Source organism: Lutjanus erythropterus, chromosome 6, assembly GCF_056507025.1.
Source record: "Lutjanus erythropterus isolate fLutEry1 chromosome 6, fLutEry1.hap2, whole genome shotgun sequence".
In the NCBI taxonomy this organism is placed as follows: Eukaryota; Metazoa; Chordata; class Actinopteri; order Lutjaniformes; family Lutjanidae; genus Lutjanus; species Lutjanus erythropterus.
In genome coordinates, this window is record NC_139322.1 from 953,636 (window position 1) to 976,156 (window position 22,521).

At 41.6% G+C, this 22,521-nt stretch overlaps 1 protein-coding gene across 1 annotated transcript in view; it reads right to left on the reverse strand.

Annotated features, from left to right (window-relative positions):
- Positions 1-8,256: 8,256 nt before the first annotated feature.
- plxna3 (plexin A3) overlaps positions 8,257-22,521 on the reverse strand; it is a 121,793-nt gene continuing 107,528 nt past the window's right edge. Inside the window, exons 22-38 of the mRNA XM_084720144.1 lie at positions 22,289-22,408; positions 21,110-21,253; positions 19,107-19,341; positions 18,291-18,433; positions 17,130-17,285; positions 16,230-16,330; positions 16,001-16,067; positions 15,557-15,703; positions 13,552-13,711; positions 13,332-13,435; positions 12,008-12,104; positions 11,792-11,869; positions 11,602-11,714; positions 10,492-10,661; positions 10,188-10,400; positions 9,343-9,493; positions 8,257-9,206 (exon numbers count right to left, since the gene is read on the reverse strand). Coding sequence (XP_084576270.1) covers positions 9,111-9,206; positions 9,343-9,493; positions 10,188-10,400; positions 10,492-10,661; positions 11,602-11,714; positions 11,792-11,869; positions 12,008-12,104; positions 13,332-13,435; positions 13,552-13,711; positions 15,557-15,703; positions 16,001-16,067; positions 16,230-16,330; positions 17,130-17,285; positions 18,291-18,433; positions 19,107-19,341; positions 21,110-21,253; positions 22,289-22,408 — 2,295 coding nt within the window. The 3' untranslated portion in view covers positions 8,257-9,110. The remainder of the gene's footprint in view (positions 9,207-9,342; positions 9,494-10,187; positions 10,401-10,491; positions 10,662-11,601; positions 11,715-11,791; positions 11,870-12,007; positions 12,105-13,331; positions 13,436-13,551; positions 13,712-15,556; positions 15,704-16,000; positions 16,068-16,229; positions 16,331-17,129; positions 17,286-18,290; positions 18,434-19,106; positions 19,342-21,109; positions 21,254-22,288; positions 22,409-22,521) is intronic.

A 22,521-nucleotide genomic window follows, 5' to 3' on the forward strand; every position in this document is an offset into this window, starting at 1 on the left:
TTCCTGTTCCTCGACAGTAATAAACAAACAAGTAAACACACAATAAAACCTGAGTCCAACTTTTCCATTACACTTTAGTGAAATCACACAAATATACAAACTCAGCAGAAGGCAATGGCAATGGTATAAAAACTGACACAGGCTATTACATGAAGAAGATTCATCATCATCATCATCATCATTACATTTTAACTCAGCGAAAATAAAAAAATAAAAACAAGGCAATGGCAAATGGTATCAAAAAATGGGCCCTGACTACATCCTGGAAAGCACTGCATCAAGGCGATGTGTGTTTCTGCGTTCGCAGTGAAAATAACAGTTTTTCCAGGCAGAGTGAATGAACGGCGGCGCCGTGGTGCAGCGGGAGGCGAATCACAAGGCTTCATGAGAGGACGGGGAGGATCTGATGACATCACATAAACAACAGGAAGTTGACAAATTTAGATTAGTCAGTAATAAACAGTCATGTCAGATGTGTTCAGCAGCTCTGGAAGGTTTTTTTTAAAAAGCATAAAGACAACCGAATGCAACATCCAGGATTTCTGCAGTAACAGGAAGTTTACTTTTCCTAAATCCAGTGAGACAATTGGATAAATTACGAAATTTTGATAAATTTTGGATCAAGTAAGTAGTTTTGTTCCCAACTGCAGCGACAAAAGAACAGAACTTTGTCTGGATTCGTCGTTTACTCAGATTTCTTCTTGAATCTGTCAACATTCAGCGTGTTCTCCAGCAGGTCTTCTGTGGACATTTGAAACGGAAAAATCAACTCGAGGTCCTCAGGACTCTTCGGTTCATAGTATCTGACTCAAGCACGACTGGAGGAGAGATGGGCAAAATCCTGCACCATTTTTCCTTTTACTGCTTGTTTGTTTGTTTGTCTGCAGGATTACAGACAAATTTCCGGCCCAACTTTCAAGAAATTTGCTGGAAAGGGGCAGTTTGGGTCGACGAAGAAGGATGGACACAAACTCTATTCAGTTCATAATATTTGAGTAGCAACATTACGAATCTTCAAGCTAATCGGACGTGGTCGTTGTCAACATATATAAAACCGATTGGATCCAAAGTGACTCCTCACAGTGAGTCGCCTGATCCTCGGGTTCGATCTGATCGATACTGACTGTCTACGTGTCCCTTTCAGATCAGAGTTTCTTTGTTTTTAAAACTTCTGAAGAAGAAGGAACGGGTCAAACCAAAATAGAACCCGGAGGTTTGACGAACCTGAAGGATCTCGTCGACTCTCATATCGTGACATCATGGCGGATTTATCATATCGTGGTTACAAATGTGTCATGAAGCCTCATGATCTGACACCTGAGGCGCCACCTGAATGAACAATCCCATCCTGAACTAAGACACAAGATCCAGTGTGAGCGGTGCTTCTCAACCGGTGGCTCGGGGACCCGAACGAGGACAAAACTTGGCGAGATCCGGGAGTTTGTTGGTGTAAAATCCAAGACTTTGTTCAGAAAAGTGCTTACAGATAAAGTTAATTTGAAGGTGATGGATGCTGACGCCCCCTCCTGCAGCAGCTGAGAAGCACCGACTCAGAATAATAATAATTATAATTGTAGTAATAATAATCATATTATGGTACAATAAAGACATCTGACTCCCCGTTCAAGCTCAGCGGGGAGTCCAGTGATCTGCTGTTGCTATGGTACAATGAAGCCCGCTGGGATTGGCTGTTGGCTCGACTTCTCTGTCAGTCAACCAACGGTCTGTTAGGAGTCTGCAGGGGTGGGAGGGGCTTAATTGGGGGAAGGGGAGGGGGTGGGGGCAGTCTACTCCCATTGGATGTCCAGGTGGAGATCAGGGCTGTTACCTGATTCCACTGAGGATCCCATTGATTGGCTTCAATATCTCATTGATATAAAATTGATTTTTTTTCTGATTTACCAGGAAATCAATGAGAGATTGATTGATTTCCATTGAAAGAGCACTGTGACCTGCTTCTGAAACACTTGTTTATTAGAAATAATATCCAATGAATGGAACTTTGATTGCCAGGATCACTTAAAATCAACTTCCATTTATTTCCAGTGGGAACTTAATGACACATTTTGTGGATGACAGCTAGTTTCTCATTGGTATAACATGGATTTTTTTCCAGTTTTCCATTAAAATAGTAATCAATCAATAGTAGATTGACTGATCCACTGTCATTGTCTTTGAAGCTCCCACTGATTATAAATGGAAGTTATGTTGGTTTCAAACGGGAGATTCCTAAAACTCACCAAAACCTTATGTTTTGTCCAAATGGAGATTGTAAAAATTGAAACTTTCATCAGTAGGAGTTCAGCTCTCACCACACTGAGTGGCAGAAATCAATTGATCCATTGGTTTTAAAATGGGAGTTCCTCAAATATCCCCACAAATCTCCATTGACAGAGTGTTAAAAACACTTAGAAGAATTCCATTTCACACCAACAGGAGATTATTTTCTCTTTCCTCACTGATTTTGAACAGGAGCAGCCCGTCTCCCTGCTGTTTCCCGTCCCAGCTCCCCTCTCTGCTCATAAACTCCTGGACACGTCGTCTGGATTATGAGTCAGAGGAGTCGAAAGAGTCAAACAAAGAGTCGGACGACTCCTCCGACTGTTCACGGTGTGAGTGAGGTGAGTCTGATGGACGATTGTAATCAATCAAATCTGATCAATCGATCTGTCTGCCTCAGTGATCGGACAAACAGGCACAGGATGGGAAACGACCAACCAGAACTCGTCTTTCCCTCTTTCCCTTTCATCAAATTTCTTCCTCTTCTGATTGGTCCACAGACTTTAATGTGGATGCAGTTGAGATGTTTTTCTGTTCTGAGTCGGATCTGATCAATGAAAAACAAAACAGGAAGTTCTTTACTAAAGGTTTTGATCAAAAAAAGGGTTGAGAGAAATCTAGAACATGTTTAATTTAAAATGACACTTTGGTACAACAGGACAGTTTCACACAGTCGGTGGTCGTTTCCCAGCCTGCACATGGACCTTTTATTACGTGTGTGTGTTAAAATGTGTGTGTGTGTGTGTGTGTGTGTTGTTGCAGTAAAAGTACAACGTTAAGCTCTTTCTCTTTAACGCCGTACAAACTCATAAATCGTGTACATCCTCCCACAATAAATATAAAACTCATCATAAAAAATAAATTAAAAGAGAAAAAAAAAGAATCACTAAATAATCAATAAATATCTCACCGCCGGAGAATGTTAAAAACTCTGAGCCGTCTATGTGTGTGCATGTGTGTGTGTGTGTGTGTGTGTGTGTGTGTGTGTGTGTGTTGGACACTGCAGCTAAAATGAGGTATCAATCTAATCCCTGTTTGTTTTGTTTGCTGTTCCAGGAATTAGACCCGGCCCTCCCACCAGCCTCTTCAGTCTCTGTTACCTCCTCCCAGCTGTGTGTGTGTGTGTGTGTTCAAATCAGAGGATGGATATGATGTCAAAGTGTGTGCGTGTGTGTGTGTGTGTGTGTGTGTGTGTGTGTGTGTGTGTGTGTGTGTGTGTGTGTGTGTGTGTGGAGAGAGACAACAGTGAAACAAACACACACACAAGCTGCCACAGTGGAAAAACATCCAAACGTCGATTCATCCTGAATTTAACTGAATTACTGAAGTTTCTCCATTTTCTCTCCTCCTCAGACGTCACAGAAGTTGTTACCAAAATAAAGTTGAAGAAATGACGCTTTATTTTAAAAATATTACAGATTATAGCTGTGTATTATTTAAATGATATCTGAGCACCTGAGCTGACTTTTTCTGACACTTTTCTTTGAGAAAATTCTACAGAAACATTAAAATAAAGCAAAGTTTTTAAATGTTAAAGTTTCTAAGCCGACAAGCAAAAACTTTGTTTTAATATGTTGATTCAAAATCAGGAACTATTTGATCTAAGAATAAGTAGATCTTAAATATCTGACCAGATATTCAAAATTGAAAGGAGAAAACAGACTGTGTCTTCTTTCAGGTTCAGGATTGAAGATAAAGATTGAAGGTCAGCCTCAACTATAATTAAAAACAAAATGAGGCAGATGAGTGCAGATGTGATCAAAAAACAAGAGATGGGTGTTTTGACGTAGTAAATAAAAATCAGGTTGTATGTAGACTGCGTCAGAATAAACTAACACAAAGGTTTTTTTCAGAGGAGGCTCAGTGACTGAAAGTGAAAACACTGAGGTATTTTAAATGAACTTTTTATGTATTTGTTTCAGTCAACAGATTTACAGCACAGACGTGGACGTTAACCTGCAGGGAGAGCAGGCTGCTGCTGCTAGCACTGCTAACATTAGCCACACTGTAGGGCAGCTAACACTGTCAACAGAAAACACATCTAGTGAGTTTGTAGGATAATGTGTGATGTTCATAATACACAGCGCAAAGTGCCACATTTCTGCGGAAATAAAAATAATATGTGGTTATTAAAGGATGTGATTAACGGCTTCAAACGGCTCTGAATACCCATTTTTTTATACAATGTTGAAACTAATCGATTAATAAATTGTGTGAAATTTGAACAGTTTTCTGCGCGTTTTCCTACTTTTACATTTATTAACTAGTCTAAACTTAAAAATCTGTTTAATCGGCTGGAAAATTAGTCACTGAGAACATTTCTAGAATAAACCATGTACAAATCTTTGGAGTTGCCGGAGAGAAATCTGCACCACAACATGAAGAAACTCCTCCACACCACAAAACCTCCATCCATCCAGTGAATTTGTATTTTTCTTTTATTCTTTCTGTGATGCCTGAAGTGTTGGTTTTCGTTCTGATGGTCACTGATGAGGGATCCCACAGTCCTGGATCAGAAATAAATCTGTTTTATTCTCCTCCTCTCTGCACTAGGAGTGTTTTCTCCTCCTCCTCCTCTCAGAGACCTTTCCTTCCTCAGCTGGTTTGATGGATGACGTTGCCTCCATCTTTTTCTCCCTGATCAGTATTCTCCCTCTCCTCCCTCTCAGTATTCCAACAGAGTCTCCTTCATCCCTCCTCCTCCTCCTCCTTCCTCTCACTTTAGCATGCAAAAAGAGAATCTGACCTCCTCTTTCATCCTGCTCCTCATGCCTTCTACTCTAACATTTATTTATCCCCTCTGCATTTGCAGAACATCAGGTTTTCCTCCTCTTCTTCACCTTTCTGCGTGCTGCACCCTCCTCCTCCTCTCTGCAACTGAATAGTAATTCCTCCTCTTCCTCACTTCCTCAGCATGCAGCCGGCGTTTCTCCTTCTCTACATTGTCTATGCATCATCCCTTCCCTTCCTTTACATTCTCCTCTTGGGATTTGCTCATTTCACCTCCTCTTCCTCCTCGTCTTCCTCACCCTTCAGCATGCTAACAGGAACTCTCCTCCTCTAAACTCCCATCTCATCTCATGGACAGCGAGGTAAACTCCGATCAAAATGGCGACGAGGGCACAATTAAAGACGACACGGTCAATTTTATTTGATTAATCTCTTATCGATGACTTTAAGTTTAAAGGGCGATCTGAGAAAAAACAGGAAACTAAGATCTGATCAGAGATTTCAAAAGCGTTGAAGATACCGATCGGCCGTTTCACACGGTGCGACTGTAAAGAAAAAGATTTTTAATTGAGCTGCAGATACAATCAGTGATTTAACGGTTGAGTTTCCACTGCAGCAGCAGCAGGATAACACACACACACACACACACACACACACACACACACACACACACACACACACACACACACACACACAGGTTAGATGAACAGTGGTATTGGTATGGTAGTGGCTTCCCTCCCTGTTCTATAATTAATCATCTAAAAGGCAGTCTTTTTATCAGGACCCGTCCTCCTCCTCCTCATCTTCTTCCTCACTCGGGTCCTTTTGGCCCCAAAGATTCAAACGACAGTGAAACAACAGCAAGAAAAAAAAAGGTGCTTTGTAGCTTTATGGCATCGCAGAGAGCCAAAAGAGAGACGCTTCACTGTGGCAGAACATTTTCACTGAACACAGTCTGACAGACCTGACGGTGTTTGAAACACATTAAATAAAGATGGGCTCCTTTAAGGGCTGCACAATTAATCAACATTTTTATCAAAATGGAAATATGGCTTTGGGGGCAATATTTGTCAAAGGCAAAATGTGTGAGATCTTGATTTGGTGCAGAAAAAAAATCACACTATATTCATTTTAACATGTTCTTCAATCAAAATAAGAATAATGACATCAAAATGATCATCGCCTCTAATACTGCAATCATCATCACAATCACAGAGGTCCTGCAGGTCACGTGGAAAAAAAGAAGCTGATATGAAAATATGTGCAGATTAGCAAAACGATGCATGCAGATAAATGAAAGATTTGTTTTATTGTTTGTTTTCCCCTGGAATAAAGTTTTTATTCTAAGTGGAGTTGGTGCCATAAAGTAATTAGCAGGAAAAATTGATGGCAGCAGAGTTAGTAGTTGTTGTGTTTATGAATTTGACTAATTTTGGACCCAAACTGGACCTCAGAACAACATTTGATCCAGCTGTGCAAGGTGAAAATGTTCTACCACAGAAGAAGAAGAGGTGTGTGGGGGGGTGAGGCGTGCAGCTTTGTCATGTTTGAAAGTTATCCATCAAAGATTTAACCATCATTCTTACAGAAAACAAGAGCGTTTCACGCTGGGTTCAGTTTTTTTTCAGTTGGTTGGAGCTCAGTCTTTTGTTTTGGACAGGGACCGTCCAGGTGGACGGAGGTACGACTCATCTGTCTGCAGAAAAACAGACTGATATATTTAGATTTGTAGAATCATGACTGATCCGACAGTGTGAAAGCGCCCTCGTTCTTCTTCAGGATGTACAAGAAGCTCATCAAAACAAAGACTCTATCTGAAGCTACACATGCAACAATTTAACCCCTCCAAACGCCACCCAAACCTCCAGGCCACGCCTCCATCCGATACACCGCACTCCCGTTCTGGTCAAACAAGCAAACATCCAGTTTGGCAAGAAAAAGAACCAAACCTTCGACACACAGAGCTGAGATTCAGTTCAGTTCAGCTCCTTCCAAGCAGAACTGACTCATTCAGTCCGGTTAAATCCGGTTCCGTCCGGTGGCGTGATGATGGTGCCGGTCTGGTCCATCGTTCTGTCTCTTGGCTCTCTCTTTCTCCAAACTCCGATGTAGCATAATGTTCAGCTTTATACAAGTTCAGCTCCTTAAAATCCATACTGTCAAATCCACAAAGTTCTTATTACATGTTAACATTTCAATATTTCTTTTTTTCCTTTCTTTTTGTATTCTTTTTTAACTTTTATACTTTATCATCATTATTATCATTATTATCTTTCTTTTTTTTGTTGTTTACAATTATGGCCACAAGTCTTAAAAGTTCTTGAGTCCGATCCGGTTAAAACTCCATTCCAGGTATGTTTTTGATCCGGGTTTGGTCCAAGTCCGGGTCCAGTTCTGACATGATCCGGTCCGGTCTTTACATGGCACTGGGCTTGTAGCTCTGCACAGTATTTCCCCCTGGGCACGGTTAGCATGGTGCTGTAAAGCATGGCTGTATGTGGGTGTATGTGCAAGGTCCGACGTAAAGCGATCTGCACCAACCGGCGTCTAAGTTCGCCAACTGGCGCTGAATCCAGAACTTCCAGTTTCCAGGTCGTTCTGGTCCTGAAAAATGCCGGTCAGTCCACTTCCCAGAGGGTCTTTCACTTCCGGAAAAATTAGCGAGTCAACCTGTGTATTTACAGACCTTGCCTGTGTGCCTGTGCTGGAATGTATTCAAAACTTATTCTGGATTCATTTCTGTTTAAATATTCACGATTCTGGCGAATTCCACAGTCTTGATTGGTCGGGCAGTACATTACTAAAGAGTCTTCCTGGCCAATAGGATGGCCAGAGGCCAGCATGACTGACCAATGACGGAACAGGGTCAAAGGTAGAGGAGGAATAAAAAGTGGGGTGGAAGAGGAAAAGATAGAAAGCAGAGGTAAAGATAGAGAAGGAGACGAAATGAAGCAAAGAGGAGGTGAAGTTCTGAAGAAGAGTTGAAGGAGGAAAGAGAGGAAAAGAAGGGTGACGGGTTCATGGACACAGGTACTGGTCGGTCAGTAGGCATCGGGCTCAGTGTGCTGTGGTACAGAGTGATTGTCCAGAGAAAACATTGAGTGGTTATTTAGAACAGCAACTCAGAAACTTCTAGATCCTGACGAGGCTCAGCTGAACAGTCCAAGGTCAAGTCAAAGTGTCTCTCGGCTCGTTCGGTTCTTCCACGTCTTTCCAGACAAAGCACTGATTTCAAGGTTCGGTCAAGTCATCAGTTTTTTTGGACATCAGTTTATTTGCTTTCTTCTCCTTTGTTAAAGCTTGAAACAACTTTCTGCAAACAAGTTCAGGACTGACTTTCTTCCTTAAAGCTCGACCTGAACGTCTGACGGTGAATCCCGATCCTTACGGACAAGACCAAGGATTCAAGGTGAGGGACCAAAATGAAGACATCAGCAGAGAGGCCTTGATTGACTTGACCTTGTGAGATTTAGCCTGGATCCATCCAGACTACGATGAGGCTCTCCTGTGGTCTTACTGTGACCTTCTGACCATCAGCTTAGTTTCTAGATCCTTCAGACCAAAACAAGTCTGTACCTTTGACGGAAACTTGACTTGACCTCTTGCTCTTCAACCCAGCATCGAGATGGTTCCAAACACCATAATTTGGTGAAACCTGACTCAGTCTTTAGCCTAGTTTCCACAGCCACGCCCCCTCGTTTCGATCCCTGCTCACACCTGCAGCAAATTTAAATCCAAATCCAAACCGACAGATGCATCAAGAAGGTTCATCACGTTGTAAATGTATCCAAATCGGTTCAGAAACTGATTTTCCACCCTGAAAACCCACCGAAAGGAGGTAGTCGGGGGTCCCAGCCAGTTAATCAGTCTTCAAATCAACCAATCGATCAATTGACAAAATAAATTGCCGATGGATTGATTGCTAAAGGGCCGGAGCTGTGGCTGTCAGTTCGGTCCAACACTGAGCAGTTCAGCTGACTGTTCAAACAGTTCAGAAAAACAAAATGCCCTCATTTCCCCCTCCCCCATTCTTCTGTCCCCATCCCCACTTCCGTCCATCAGTCCATCGGTCCTTAAGTCCATTCGTCCTTCGCCTCCTCTCAGCTGCTTCCAGACATCAGGTTGATGGCTTGCTCCAGTTTGTGCCTCAGTTTGTGTTTGCGACAGTACCCATCTCGATCCAACGCCGTCAGGATCTGCAGAGACGGACGGACAGAAATTAAACACAAGAATATACACACAAAGTATCCAAACAGCTCCAGTATGTGACCTGCAGAGACACCCAGCAACTGTGATGTCATCAAGACATGAAACCCCGCCCCCCACCCTCACCTCTTCCTTGTACTTGTTGATGTAGAAGTAGAGCTCACTGAGCGCGCTCAGTGTGTTGAACTCAGTGCCGTGGAGACGGGACTGTTCCACCAGGTAGGCGTCCATGTCCTGATCACTGATGCTCGGCATCTTGGCAATATCCCTGTAGTACCTGCAACACACACACACACACACACACACACGCACACACACACACACACACACACGCACACACACACACACACACACACACACACACACACACACACACACACACACACAATTAACTTCAAAGTAATCATATCAATGAGCTAATGAGTTTCTTTAAGGTTAATTTACTCAGATAATCACCTAAAAATCTAAGTATCCAATAATAATGGTGTAATTTTTCTTTTACTTTTGCCTTATTAGCTGTCAATACTAATTAATAAGATTTATGACATATGACGTTTCAGTGTACCATAATTTAAGTTCAGTATGTCACCACTTCTCTTATTGATGGAGTTACTTTGTAACACTAATGAGCCTCTCTGTTAACCTTCTAGTGATTTAGTTTTATTTGAATTTAATTAGCAGTTGGTTGTGGTAGTTGACTGTGTGAACTGAACTGTGTAAGTGGTTAAAGGGTAACCTAAAGCTAACAGTGTGGTAACTGTTAGCTTGTTAGGTACCTCTCCATCCACCTCTTTTAGTTATGTTTAGCAGCATTTCAGCTAGTTAGCATGTTTGCTAAGTCTTCACCCAGATCATGTAGTTTGGTTAACATGTTGCTACGTCTCCACACAGTTCTTTTAATGAACTGGTTAGCATGTTAGCTACCCCTCCACCCAGCTCTGGTATTATTAACTTGTTAGCATGTTAGCTACCTCTCCACCCAGCTCTTGTAGTTGGGGATGTCTTTAGCATAGAGCAGCTTGTTGGACGGAGAGTCTTTGCCGAGTCGGTGTTCGGACGTCGAGCAGGAGTCCATGAAGGTCTGAGCGACGACTGACAGACAGGCGTCGGTGATGCTGCTCTTGTGGATGTCGAACACAAACTGAGGATTCTTTATGACGTTCACCCAGAACCTGAGAGGAAGGCTGCACACACACACAGACACGAAACATGTCTTACATATTTTTGCCTCTGTCGCGTAGCAAAAGTCTTTGCTAACGTGTGATTTTCTCTCACCAGTTGCTCTTCCAGGTGTGTCGGACATCCGGGTCGCTGATCTGTCGTTTGTCGGCCTGCTCGTCCAGGAAGTCAAACATGTATTTTATAGCCAATGGGAGAGCAGAGCCTCGGTGGGCGGTGCTAAACACTGTCTCAAACAGGTCGTCCACAAACTTCTGCAGCGTCCCCTAGTTGTGGGAGGACCAAAGCACGGGATTAAATATTTTAACAGCCATAATTCAAGTGACTTAATATTACAAAATAAATGTCTCACTTTAGATGCAAAAAACCCTCTTTGGACCAGACTTGAATGTCACGACAGTTACTGCATGGATAACGTTCACGGTCCTTCAGGTAATAACTTTGACTTTACATGCAAAACCACTAAAACATTTTTTTTGTCTCTTGTGTCGAGAGTTAAAGGGACAGTTCAGATTATTTTAAGTATGGTTGTATGAGGAACTTATCCATCGTCAGTGTATTACCTATAGTTGATGGTGGTTTACATGCCCCCAGTCTGGGGAACTTAGCACGGATGCTAAGCAATGAATTGCAGTGGACAGGCTTAGCAACAAATGGCATTTTAGCTGCTTCAAAAAGGTCCATCTAAAACATCTATATCAGTTTAAGTGTACACCATATTTAGAATATTTTCACCACTTTACCTTGTTGTCAGACTGACTTTTCTTAAGGAAAATCAATGTTATAAAAGCCAACTATCACTCTCTTCAAACCAACCAAATCCCATTGACAAAATCAGTAATTTTAGCTCACAGAACACAGGAGGTGTTGGTCTGCTGCTGCCTCCATCTGTTAGTGTGTTTGTGTTGTTGTGTGACTTCAGTGAATCTGAACTAAAATTTTAAAACAACAAAGTCACAGATGGAGGCAGCAGCAGACCAACACCTCCTGTGTTATGCGAGGTAAAATTGCTGATTTTCTCAATGGAGTTTGGTTGAGAGTGATATTTGTCTTATATAACAGTGGTTTCGAGGTGACAAAATAAAATATGTGTTGCTGCTGACCCTGTCCACAGCACTACATTGCTAAGCTTCCTACACCAGTACTCCTGCTGCTTCTCCAAACTGTGTGTGTATGTGTGTGTGTGTGTACGAGTGTGTGTGTTACCTTGGTAGCCAGCAGTCTGGTCAGGTAGATCTCAGAAACCATCTTGCTGCCGCGGTCTCCTTCTCTCTGATCACTGTGTTCGTGATTCTTCACCAGGTGCCACAGTTTCGTTCCTGAAAGCAAACAACACGTATAAAGTACTGCTCATAACTACATATATTTATATATAACTATCCTGCTGCAGCAGTACCTGTCTCCTGGTCCGGGGTGATCATTGGAGCTCTGGATCTCAGACTGTCAGGACTGCTGGACGTCCGAAGTAACGACTCTGAACACACAGAGAGAGAGAAGTTACCTCCTGTGATTGGTTATCAGATCAGAGCGCGTGTGTGTATGAGTGTGTGTGTGTGTGTGTGTGTGTGTGTGTGTGCGTGTGTGTGTGTGTGAGTGTGTGTGTCTGTTGTACCGTATCTGCTCAGGGATCTGGTGAAGGTGAAGGAGTTGGCGATGTTGTAGGCAGAAACCTGCTTCTGGACCAGCGCCACCAGGGAGCCGTCTGTTACCTAGCAGCACACGGCGACACATCAGTCAATCAGCCAATCACTCCCATCAATCAGCTGACTAATTATCCATTCAGTCAGCTAACTCGGTCGATTCTTATCCCTGTCCACAATCTGAATACACTCCACATGTGTCACTGCAGGAGCTGATAAGGCGGCAGAACTCCCTCAGAGAACCGCGACTCAGACTGAGGCTGCACGCTGACGTCAGCCAATGAGAGGAAACGATTTCAACCTGCGTCCTGTGACGGTTTGTTAGACCCAAAAACTAAATAAAAATAAAAAACTCCTGTTTCCTAGATTAGTTGTAAATGTACAAGAAAAAACTGGGAGATTAAAGAGGTAAAGTTAAGAGAGAACAAACCGTTTGCTCTGTCCTTAATCAATCATTGGTAAAATTAACGATCAATTCATCGATCAATCAAACAATACCAAATGTATTTTTTTCCCTCAATTAAAGGTTTCTTTCCATGATAACATGTTCCACGTTCTCTGACAGGGTTACATACACCCTTAGATATAAAGCTGCTAACTAGAACCATATAGGGTTCTTCAGCTTGTCCCCACAGGAGAAACATTTTTGGTTCTTTTTAGAACTTTATATAAAAGTTCACTTGGAACCCTTTCAGAGAGTTCTACTTAGAACCAAGCATGAAGGATTATATCTAGAAACGTCTGAAAGGTTTCACCTAGAACCCCCACTGTGAGAGGTTCTACAAAGAACCCTTTTATGGTGCATTGGTTCTATCTAGAACCCTCTTTGGAGGTTCTATCCAGGAAGTTTCCATCTTTGTAAGGGTGCTAACAAGAATACATCTAGGAGATTCTATCAAGAACCTTTTTAAAATCCAAGAGTTTTGTCTAGAACACAACCAGGGGTTCCACTGAGACTCTTTTTATATTCCAAGGATTTTATTTAGAACACATTCCAAAGGTTCTACTGAGAACCTTTATATATTAGGGTATAAAGAACCTTTGAAAGAGTTCTTCAAGGATTTCAACAATCTTTGAAGAACTCTTTCTTCTACAAAAGCTCCTTTGGATGAAATTAATAATGGAACCCTTTGCCTTACAAAGAACCCTTTCTTCAGTTAGAACCCTTTTGGAACCCTTATTTCTAAGAGTGTAGCCGATGAAACATATAAATAGCTGCATGTTCCAGATGTTTATCTGATAGTAGATTGATTAAATTCTTGACGATGGATCACTGGTTAATTGATTAATGGTTACCTGGTAGTGAGCCAGTGTGTTCAGTCTCTTCCAGTCGCTCTCGATCTTGGTCGTCACGTCTTCGTCCTGCAGGATGATGCGGGTCAGTCGACCCTGACGCCACTCTGACAACACAAACAAACACAAACACGACGTCAGCGTGGCTCTGCTGGACTACATTTGAGGACGTTTTTTTGGACTCTGATCAACATTTCTCAATTGACAAGACTGTGAGACTTACCGAGGTCCATGTCGTCGGCCTGCGGTCTCTGAGAGAACGGGATTCCTTTATAGACGGCGTCCAGCAGCTTGTCTTTGACCTGAGTCACCGTGTCGCAGTTCAGCACCTTCACCGGCACCTCCGTCCCTGCCTCGCCCTCCGGAGGGATGCACATCAGAGTCTGAGAGACAGACAGCGAGCGGTCAGGATGGATTCGTCTGTCTGAACTTTATTACTGTGTGTGTGTGTGTGTGTGTGTGTGTGTGTGTGTGTGTGGTGTGTGTGTGTGTGGTGTGTGTGTGTGTGTGTGTGTGTGTGTGTGTGTGTGTGGTGTGTGTGTGTGTGTGTGTGTGTGTGTGTGTGTGTGTGTGTGTGTGTGTGTGTTGTGACAGTGAGGAAAACATCATTATCGACCAGCTGCTGAATATGAAGCCACAAACTCACACAAGAAAGAAATAAGAGACACATTACAAAGTCTTTACATGAAAAGACGTCTCCACACACACACACACACACACACACACACAGAACCCAGCATTAATTTACATAATACACACACACACACAGCTGGTTGACCAAATGGCGAGCAGAGCTCAGCTGTCAATCATGATGTGAAACCTCATTTTTGTATCATCAAATAACAAATTAAAAACAAACTGATGAGAAAATGAACACTTGAACAAACATCAACATGATAAGAACAAAATAAAATGACAGAAACGTTTATTTGATGAGTACTTTTATGTTTTAGTTTGTCCCAGGGGGCGGGGCTTATGACCTATACTGCAGCCAGCCACCAGGGGAACATCTGGATGTATTTTGTCCATATTGATTCATGTTGATGCCTGTAACTTTTCCATGATACTCAGCTGATATCTCTGTCCCTTTAAGTAATTTTTCAGCAGAACTGACAAATATTCAGCTTGATCAATAACCAATAATAATAATCATCCACTGAACCTTCTGCTCAGTCAGTTCAAACCACTGACAGAAAACAACCTGGACAGATTCTGGAGCTGAATGAGTTCACTCTGCCTGTCGGTTTTATCTGACAGAAACAAACCAAACAAAGCAGAAAGTTCTGCTGCTGCAAAATCTGATCCTGCATCCAATAACGAATTTGTTGTTATTACATGTTATCTAAATGTTTACAATATTTTGAATATTGCACTCTGCTAAGTTGATGTCTCTTTATTATTTTCCATTATTCAGTGTAAATAGATTAGATGTACTGCTGTCAGCTGACCAGGTGATCAGACTGTGATGCAGGTTTGTGGAGGAAATCTTAGAAAAAGTTACTGTGATTGAAAATCAGTGGAGGTTTGGATCAATATGAGTTTCTGACAATGTGATTTAAAGATGTCATGTCAGCAGCGGACTGAGCCGGACTGTAAGCTGGATCACCTGCTGTGACGCTGTAATCAATATTCAATAAACCCTCGTTCAAGTAAAGAAGGAATTTGAGTCAAAACATGATACTTTAAGTGTCAAAGGAAGTTGGAACAACAGGTTCAGACGTCCGTCCACAGCGAGACGAACAACATAAAGACAGAGACAGGTAAATCTCTTCTTCTCCTCTTTTTAATTAACAGCTGCTGCTCATAAAATCCTGCTGTCCTTAATCTGATGGATCACAGACAGGAAGTTCATCTAAACGTTACCGTCACACAGACGCCGGCCAACAAATTCAACCACAACACAACTTCGTAAATGATCCAAATCAAACATTAGTAGCTGGTAAAACTTTTTCAATTTTCATTTTTACAGTGTAAACCTAAATGGAAGTTAACATGTAAAGAAAAGCAACCATTATGTCAAACATTAGTCATTTTTATATATATATATTTTTTTGGCCAAAGTTACAGGAGGCCACTGGAGAGGAGCTGCAGGCTGCAGGTGTACAAAGAGATTATTGTATTTTAATTAAATACATTTTCCTTATCAGGATTTTGTGTTTTATTTTGATGCATTTAATGATACTTGAAGTGTGTGTGTGTGTGTGTGTGTGTGTGTGTGTGTGTGTTACCAGCTGTTTGTAGTCGATCTGCTGTCTGATGAGTTTGTCTTCACTCAGAGAGTAGCGAGCCTCTCCGGTGATGGCGTCGATCGGTCCTTTCTCCATCTGCTGCTTTATGGCACAGTAGAGCATGAAGAGAGGCTCGCCTGCACACTCCTGACACACACACACACACACACACACACACACACACACACACACACACACACACACACACACACACACACACACACACACACACACACACGTCAGCTCTGAGTCCTTCATTACCACAGTTTAATCCTCAACACTCATCAGCAGCAGGATTTAACCAATCCCCTTCACTTCCTATGAATAAATCAGCTGCAGCCCTCATCTGATTGGTCACAGTCAGACTGAGGAGGAAGAACTTAACGAGGTCAATTAAGGAAGGAAGGACTGAAGGAGGGAAGGATGGAGGAGATGATTGGTTACCTTGAGGAATCGATGCAGCAGGAAGGTGAACCAGTTTGTCAGCATCTTCTCAGCGACAGACTCCGTCCTACACACACACACACACACACACACACACACACACACACACACACACACACACACACACACCAATTAAAACATTTTAGATTTATCTGACTTTAATTGTATTATTTTAAAGAGTCTGATTTTATTTTCTTTGTTGCAGTTTTTCTTGTTTTTGACCTCGTACCTCCTCAGCAGCAGTTTGGGATGGTTCCTGTTCTCCAGGTTCTTCTCGATCAGGTCGGCCAGCAGCTGTTTTAGCACCACTGTAGCGTACTCCATACGACCCTGAGGACACAAACATCTGTCTGTCACACTGATCTGCTCTCTACTCCAGTTATTAACTGATGTTAACACCTGAAAAATATCCAATAATGAGGATTACTTAGTTACTAAATCAAACTTTATTGTGAATTATCAGTGTTCATACACAGGCAGCCCAAAATAAAATAAATACAAACACAAAATAAACTAAACTTTACTTGTCTAAAACTTACAAGAGCAAAACAAGAACATGTTAAAAGATAATAATAAATAAATAAATAAATAAATAAAAGTCAATAAATACAGATGATTCATTTTTAACGAACATTTAAACTAAAAGCAGCTGGAGACGTCAGTCCATCTGTCTGAAACATTAAATAAAAGAAAATCTGTGATGTCGGGATGAACGAGGTCATTTTAAGCTTCAGGAACTTTTAAAAGAACCTTAAAATCTGTTCTAAAACATACAGGAAACCAGCGGGGTCATGTGATCATTCTGATTAGTTTCAGTCTGACTGCAGCTTCATGAACCAGCTGCTGTTTTCTTAAAGAGAATCACAGCAGTCTAAACAGAGTAGAAAGTTTGAAATAGAGTTTCAAAGGTCTGACTGATGATTTTCCTCACAGATTAATGAGAATTATTTAAATCTGTTAACAAACACTGAGTGCAGTTTTTCTCCTGCTAGAAACCTTTTATTGAGCTTTTTAAAACTTTAAGTCAGTTACATTCACAGCCACAGGCCATCGAATGAGATGATATGATAATATAAAGATATATTTATTGATCGGCCTCGGAGCGTCAGCGGCGGTGAGCAGCAGGTACCTGCAGAGCAGCCATGAGCAGTGAGGCGACGTTCCCTCGGTCCCTCATGGAGAACGACCTCTGAGCCTCCAGAGTGTGGATGAAGGTCAGCAGGAACATCTTGTTGTTCAGTAACTGACTGAAGAGACGCAGAGCTTTTTCCACGTTAGCCGGAGACTGAAACACACACAGAAGAACACACACAGGTTAATCACGTTCCTGTTTTACTCAAAACTGAAAACTAAAGTGTGCAGCCAGACGAGCCTCATGAGTTCATATAAACATAAATTATCTGTTATTATCTCAAACTAATGTCTTAATATTTCAAAATAATGAGATATCTTCTCAAATAATGAGTTATTATCCTGAAATAATGAGCTATTGAGAAACTTTCTCAATAACTGGATAATAAATCATTATTTCCAGATAGTATCTAAAAATAGTTACCTATATAAATTATACAAAAATAAAATCACCTTTAACCCTGAAGTTAAACTAATCATTCAGATCACTGTCTTATTTGGTGACTGGATGACCTCAAAAAAACTGACAGTATCAAAAGTCTCACACCTAAAATGATGAACTTCCAGGTGAATCTGTTGCAGCCTCTCAAAAACAGAAGTACTATAAATATTTTAGATGCTGTTCTATATATTTAGGCTGTGTGTGTGGCTCAGATCGAAAGCGTCTGGCTGTACAGATCGTAATATTAACCCAAATTTTATGAGAAAGTCAGTAAATGTGGAGCAGGACGAGGATTAAAGCAGCAGGAAAAACAACATGAAAAGATGGAGTCTGGATTAAGAAGACAGAAAACCTCTGGAGCTAAAACGTCTCCGCTGAGAACAGAGACTCAGACAAAGAAACTTTTCTGCCATTTCTCATCCAATTCATGGAAATCCTGCCTCCACCCAGAGACTGATCCACTTCCACACCTCGTTATTAGGATCTGAGAGAGTTTAATTCATGTGTGTGGACGCAGAGAACAGAGGCTCAGTGGCTCACAGCTTCCTGCTGGCTTCCATTAATTAAAGCTGCACGGAGGCCCAGACGCTGAGGAGGCTGTGGAGGGCGGTTCACTTTCACTACACGCAAACTCACAGAGTTTAAAAGCAGCTCGACTTATTTCTGTGAAGTTCCCTCTGTTTGTTCTGAGGATAATGAAGAGATGTTTGTACGTACGTCGAGCTCTTTGAGGACGGGGTGTTCCTCTATTCCAGGGAACATGACTCTCATGGTGTAGGTCCGGTACTCCAGGAAGGGAATCTTCACTCCATCCATGTCGTTGGTCAGTTCCTGGATGTCCGTCTGCAGCTCTGCGAAGGCTGCAGGGAGGAAGAGGAAGAGGAAGAGGAAGAGGAAGAGGAAGAGGAAGAGGAGTTTTGACACCAGATTCTGGGGAAAGGTTTGTTTTTATCCCCTTAAAGGGATAAAACATATAAGATAAAGATAATCGTTATTTTAAGACTTTTCTTAAGGAAAATCAATGAGCCAAATATCACTCTGCAAACCAACCAAACTCCATTGACATAATCAGTGATTTTATCTCACAGAACAGAGAAGCTGTTGGTCTGCTGCTGCCTCCATCTGTTTGTTTGTTTGTGTTGTTGTGTAAAATCTGTGAACCTGAACTGTTCTTTTAAAACACTAAAGTCACACAACAACACAAACAAACTATCAGATGGAGGCAGCAGCAGACCAACAACTCCTGTGATCTGTGAGCTAAAATTACTGATTTTGTTAATGGAGTTTGGTTGGTTTGCAGAAAGTGGCATTTGTCTTATATGACAGTCTTTTCCTGTCAGAAAAGTCTGTCTGACAGCAAAGTAAAAGTGGTGAAAATATTCTAAATATAGTGTACACTTGTGTGTACAGATTTTTTTTAGGTGTCTAAAATACATGACAACAACAACAACAACAACAACAACAACAGAACTCTGGCACCGCGCTGCAGACATAAACACAGGCTAAAAACCCTGTTCTATCATCACGACGTACCCTCCTTGCACTCCAGCGCCACCCGGCTCTCCAGGTTGTCCATCTGCAGCTGGAGGCGTTTGAGTGTGCGGTCAGCGTCACGTGTTTTCCTCTTGTAGGCGATCAGCACGGCGATGATCGCGATGAGCAGGACGCCTCCGCCCGCTCCGATGCCAATGATAGCGGGCAGCGTCAGGGCGCTGTCTGAGTAGATATGGAGCGTACCTGGCGAGTACTCCAGGCCACCGACCAGGATCTACAGACACACGAAAAACAACAGAGTTACATGAGCCGGTTCCTCCAGGAAGCTGCGATCGCAACAATTTATGCAAATTCAATACATACATGTACGTATCAATGAACCGATTCAGTGTTTTCCATTTATTTCTGCGTTTTGCCATCGTTATAGACATTCTCAACACTCTGTGCACCTTTATTTTGTAACTTTGTGCTGGTGTGATATTTTTTTGATTTTTGTAATTCTGAGCCTTTTTGGTGAGAAACACTCAGAACAGAGGTTGGTTTTGTTCCCCCTGGAACAAGTTGTGTTTTATTTTAATGAATTATAACAAAAAAATCTCAATTTTCTTTTGCAATTTTCACCTGGTCCTGCAAATTTATTGCAAAAGATGCCTAAAAATATTGCAGTTAGAAAAGATGCATGCAAAAGTTTTAGCCGTTTTACTGCAGTGACTTTCCTGCAGTCTTCTGTATGGAAGCCCATTTTTCCAACTGAGACAAAAAAAAAAAAAAAGCCCCATGTGAAATCATGACTATTGTGACCCTTTTTATCTCTAATTTCTGCTGTTGTGAAATCAGTCATTTTAAGCAGCAACCTGGAGGGACTGATTTAACATCAGGGCTGCGCTGGAATAAATATAAAACGCTCCTTTTTATTGACACAACGGGAATGTTGTAGTTTTTAATCTGAATTTAAAGGTTCTATTTTTGGCTTTTTTTTTTGTTTTTTGTCAAAATCAGGTGCATGTTTAATACCTTTTAGCCACACACACACACACACACACACACACACACACACACACACACACACACCTGGATACACTCGTATATTAAACGTATATTAATGATCTTTGCTGTATGAATGTTTTATTAAAGCGTTTCCTTTCACAGGTTATAAATATCGATTATAAAACAGATGAAAGCTCGTATGAACAAACTGATGAATAAATGATGAAGATGTGCTGATGATGATGATGATGAAGTGATATGAGAGAGTGATGAAGCTCTAACATGACATTCTGTATTGATTAATAATCGATTGTTTTAATAATGTATCAATAGTTTGTTTGGTAGAGAAGTGGATGTGTGTCACCCTCTGATCTGTGACATCAGACCAATTACCCATGACTCCCTGTGGCTGCACTTAATGACTTTCACCTTTATAGAGACCCCCTCCTCCTATTCCTCCTCCTCTCGTTTCCTTTCCTTCTCCTTCTCCTCTTCCTCCTCCTCTCTTTTCCTTTCCTTTCCTCCTCCTCTTCCTCCTCCTCTCTTTTTCTCTCTGTCCCTAAAGCTTTAACATGATGGACATTCATTCTCTTCAAACGTCCTCATTGGTTCCCAACCTGAGGTCCAGGTCCCCTAAAGGGTGCCGCAAAAATCATAGATGGTCCCCAAAACTCTTTCTGCTCTGAAGTTAGGGTTTATACAAAAGTCTTTGTAAATGTATATAAAAAGACAAATTTTAGCAGTGACACTGAGGTTATGAAACATTTTTAGCATTAATATCTGGGTTTTTTAATTTTTTTAGTGTTGATCTCTGGGCTCTTTCCTATTTTTGGGGGTTGTTAAAAGAAATAATGTTAAACTTAGACTAGAAAAGAGACATGTGCCAAAGATAAAGGTTCTCAGCCTATAATGATGTTTGGAGTGAATCACTGTTCTCCAAGGAAAACAGGTGGGGAACTGTTCTGTTCACTGTTCTAAGTCACCATTCAACGTCGTTCAGTTATCAGCTACAGGTGGAATAAAAAAGAGGGCGGGGCTAAGGTCCCATCACTCACCAGGACTCGCTGCTCTCCGGTGAGATCTGGCGAATCACAGAGCAGCTGGTTCTCTGACACGGTCAGCAGGCAGGGAGACTCTCCAATCAGGACGGTGTAGTTGAGACGGTTGTTCCCGGGAGCCGGAGGGATCAAGTTCTTACCCTGAAACCAGACGGAGAAAAAATCTGTTAGGAGGAAAAGTCCTGCATTGAAAATTAACATAAGTACAAAAGTCTTAACTTCAAAATATACTTAAAGCACTAAAGTTCTTAATAGTATTTATTACTGTGTTATAATTATTGATTATTGAAGTGCTCATCATTGGTGAACATGGAGTGCTGCGCAGCTTGTGAATTTCCTTCTGCGATCAATAAAGTTTTGTCTTCATCTATTATATAATTACTCTGAGTTTTTTGTATCAATCTGAATCTGTGAAGAAAATAAAGTTATCGGATAAATTTAGTGTAGTAGAAATATAAAGCAGCAGAAAATGGAAATACTTAAGCACAGTACGAGTACCTCAAACCTGTACTTCAGTACAGTCAGTGTTGCTGAAACTACTTTAAAACTCTAGTTTTTAACAAAAGCTGTGAGATACGTCACAATGCAAAGAAGTTAAACTACATCCTGACTATTACACAGTTCCTCCAGGATCTTTTTTGGGGATTGTTATGGCCTAAAATTCCTAATTTCATGGAAGCTTTTCTAAAAAATTGTGTTGCATGTTGCGATGTTTTAGGTGTTTTTTGGAATGAAGTTGCAGCAGCACATTAAAATTGAAAAAAAAAAAAAAAAGTTGCAAATTTTGTTGAGGATAAAAACAAATTTTCTTCCAAGTCTTCTGAGTAACGTTACCAACAAGGCTTGAGATTAAATTCTAATAAAATCTACTTTATTTATAAACTAAGAAGTTGAATCTGTATCAGTCCAGGGGATTTTCACTGAGACTGATGCTCTGTTTGAAGAAACGCCCTGATCACATTCACACACGTGGAAGCTGCCCACCACAAACAGTCTGATCAGCCACTGACCAGTTGGGTTTCGCCTTCGCCACCCACCCTGCCGCTCAGGGGACTGAACTGGTGACCTTCTGGTCTCTAAACCACCACTGTGGTTCAGGTCACCGGTGACCTGAACGTGGTGGTTTCTCTCCTTCTTCTTCTTCTTCTTCTGGACTTCCTGTGTGTTTGTTCTCACCTTGAGGATGATGGGTGACCCTGGTTTGACCTCCAGGATCCCAGAATTCCCCAGGGGGTCAAAGGTCGGGTTGGGGTAGTGAGTGAAGGGGGTGGAGTTCAGGACCAGCAGAGAGGAGACCTGGACAGGACCAGAACATTCATACAACATTATTATAACATGTTTCTAAAGAGACTGACTGAAAACTCTCTGTGTGTGTGTGTGTGTGTGTGTGTGTGTGTGTGTGTGTGTGT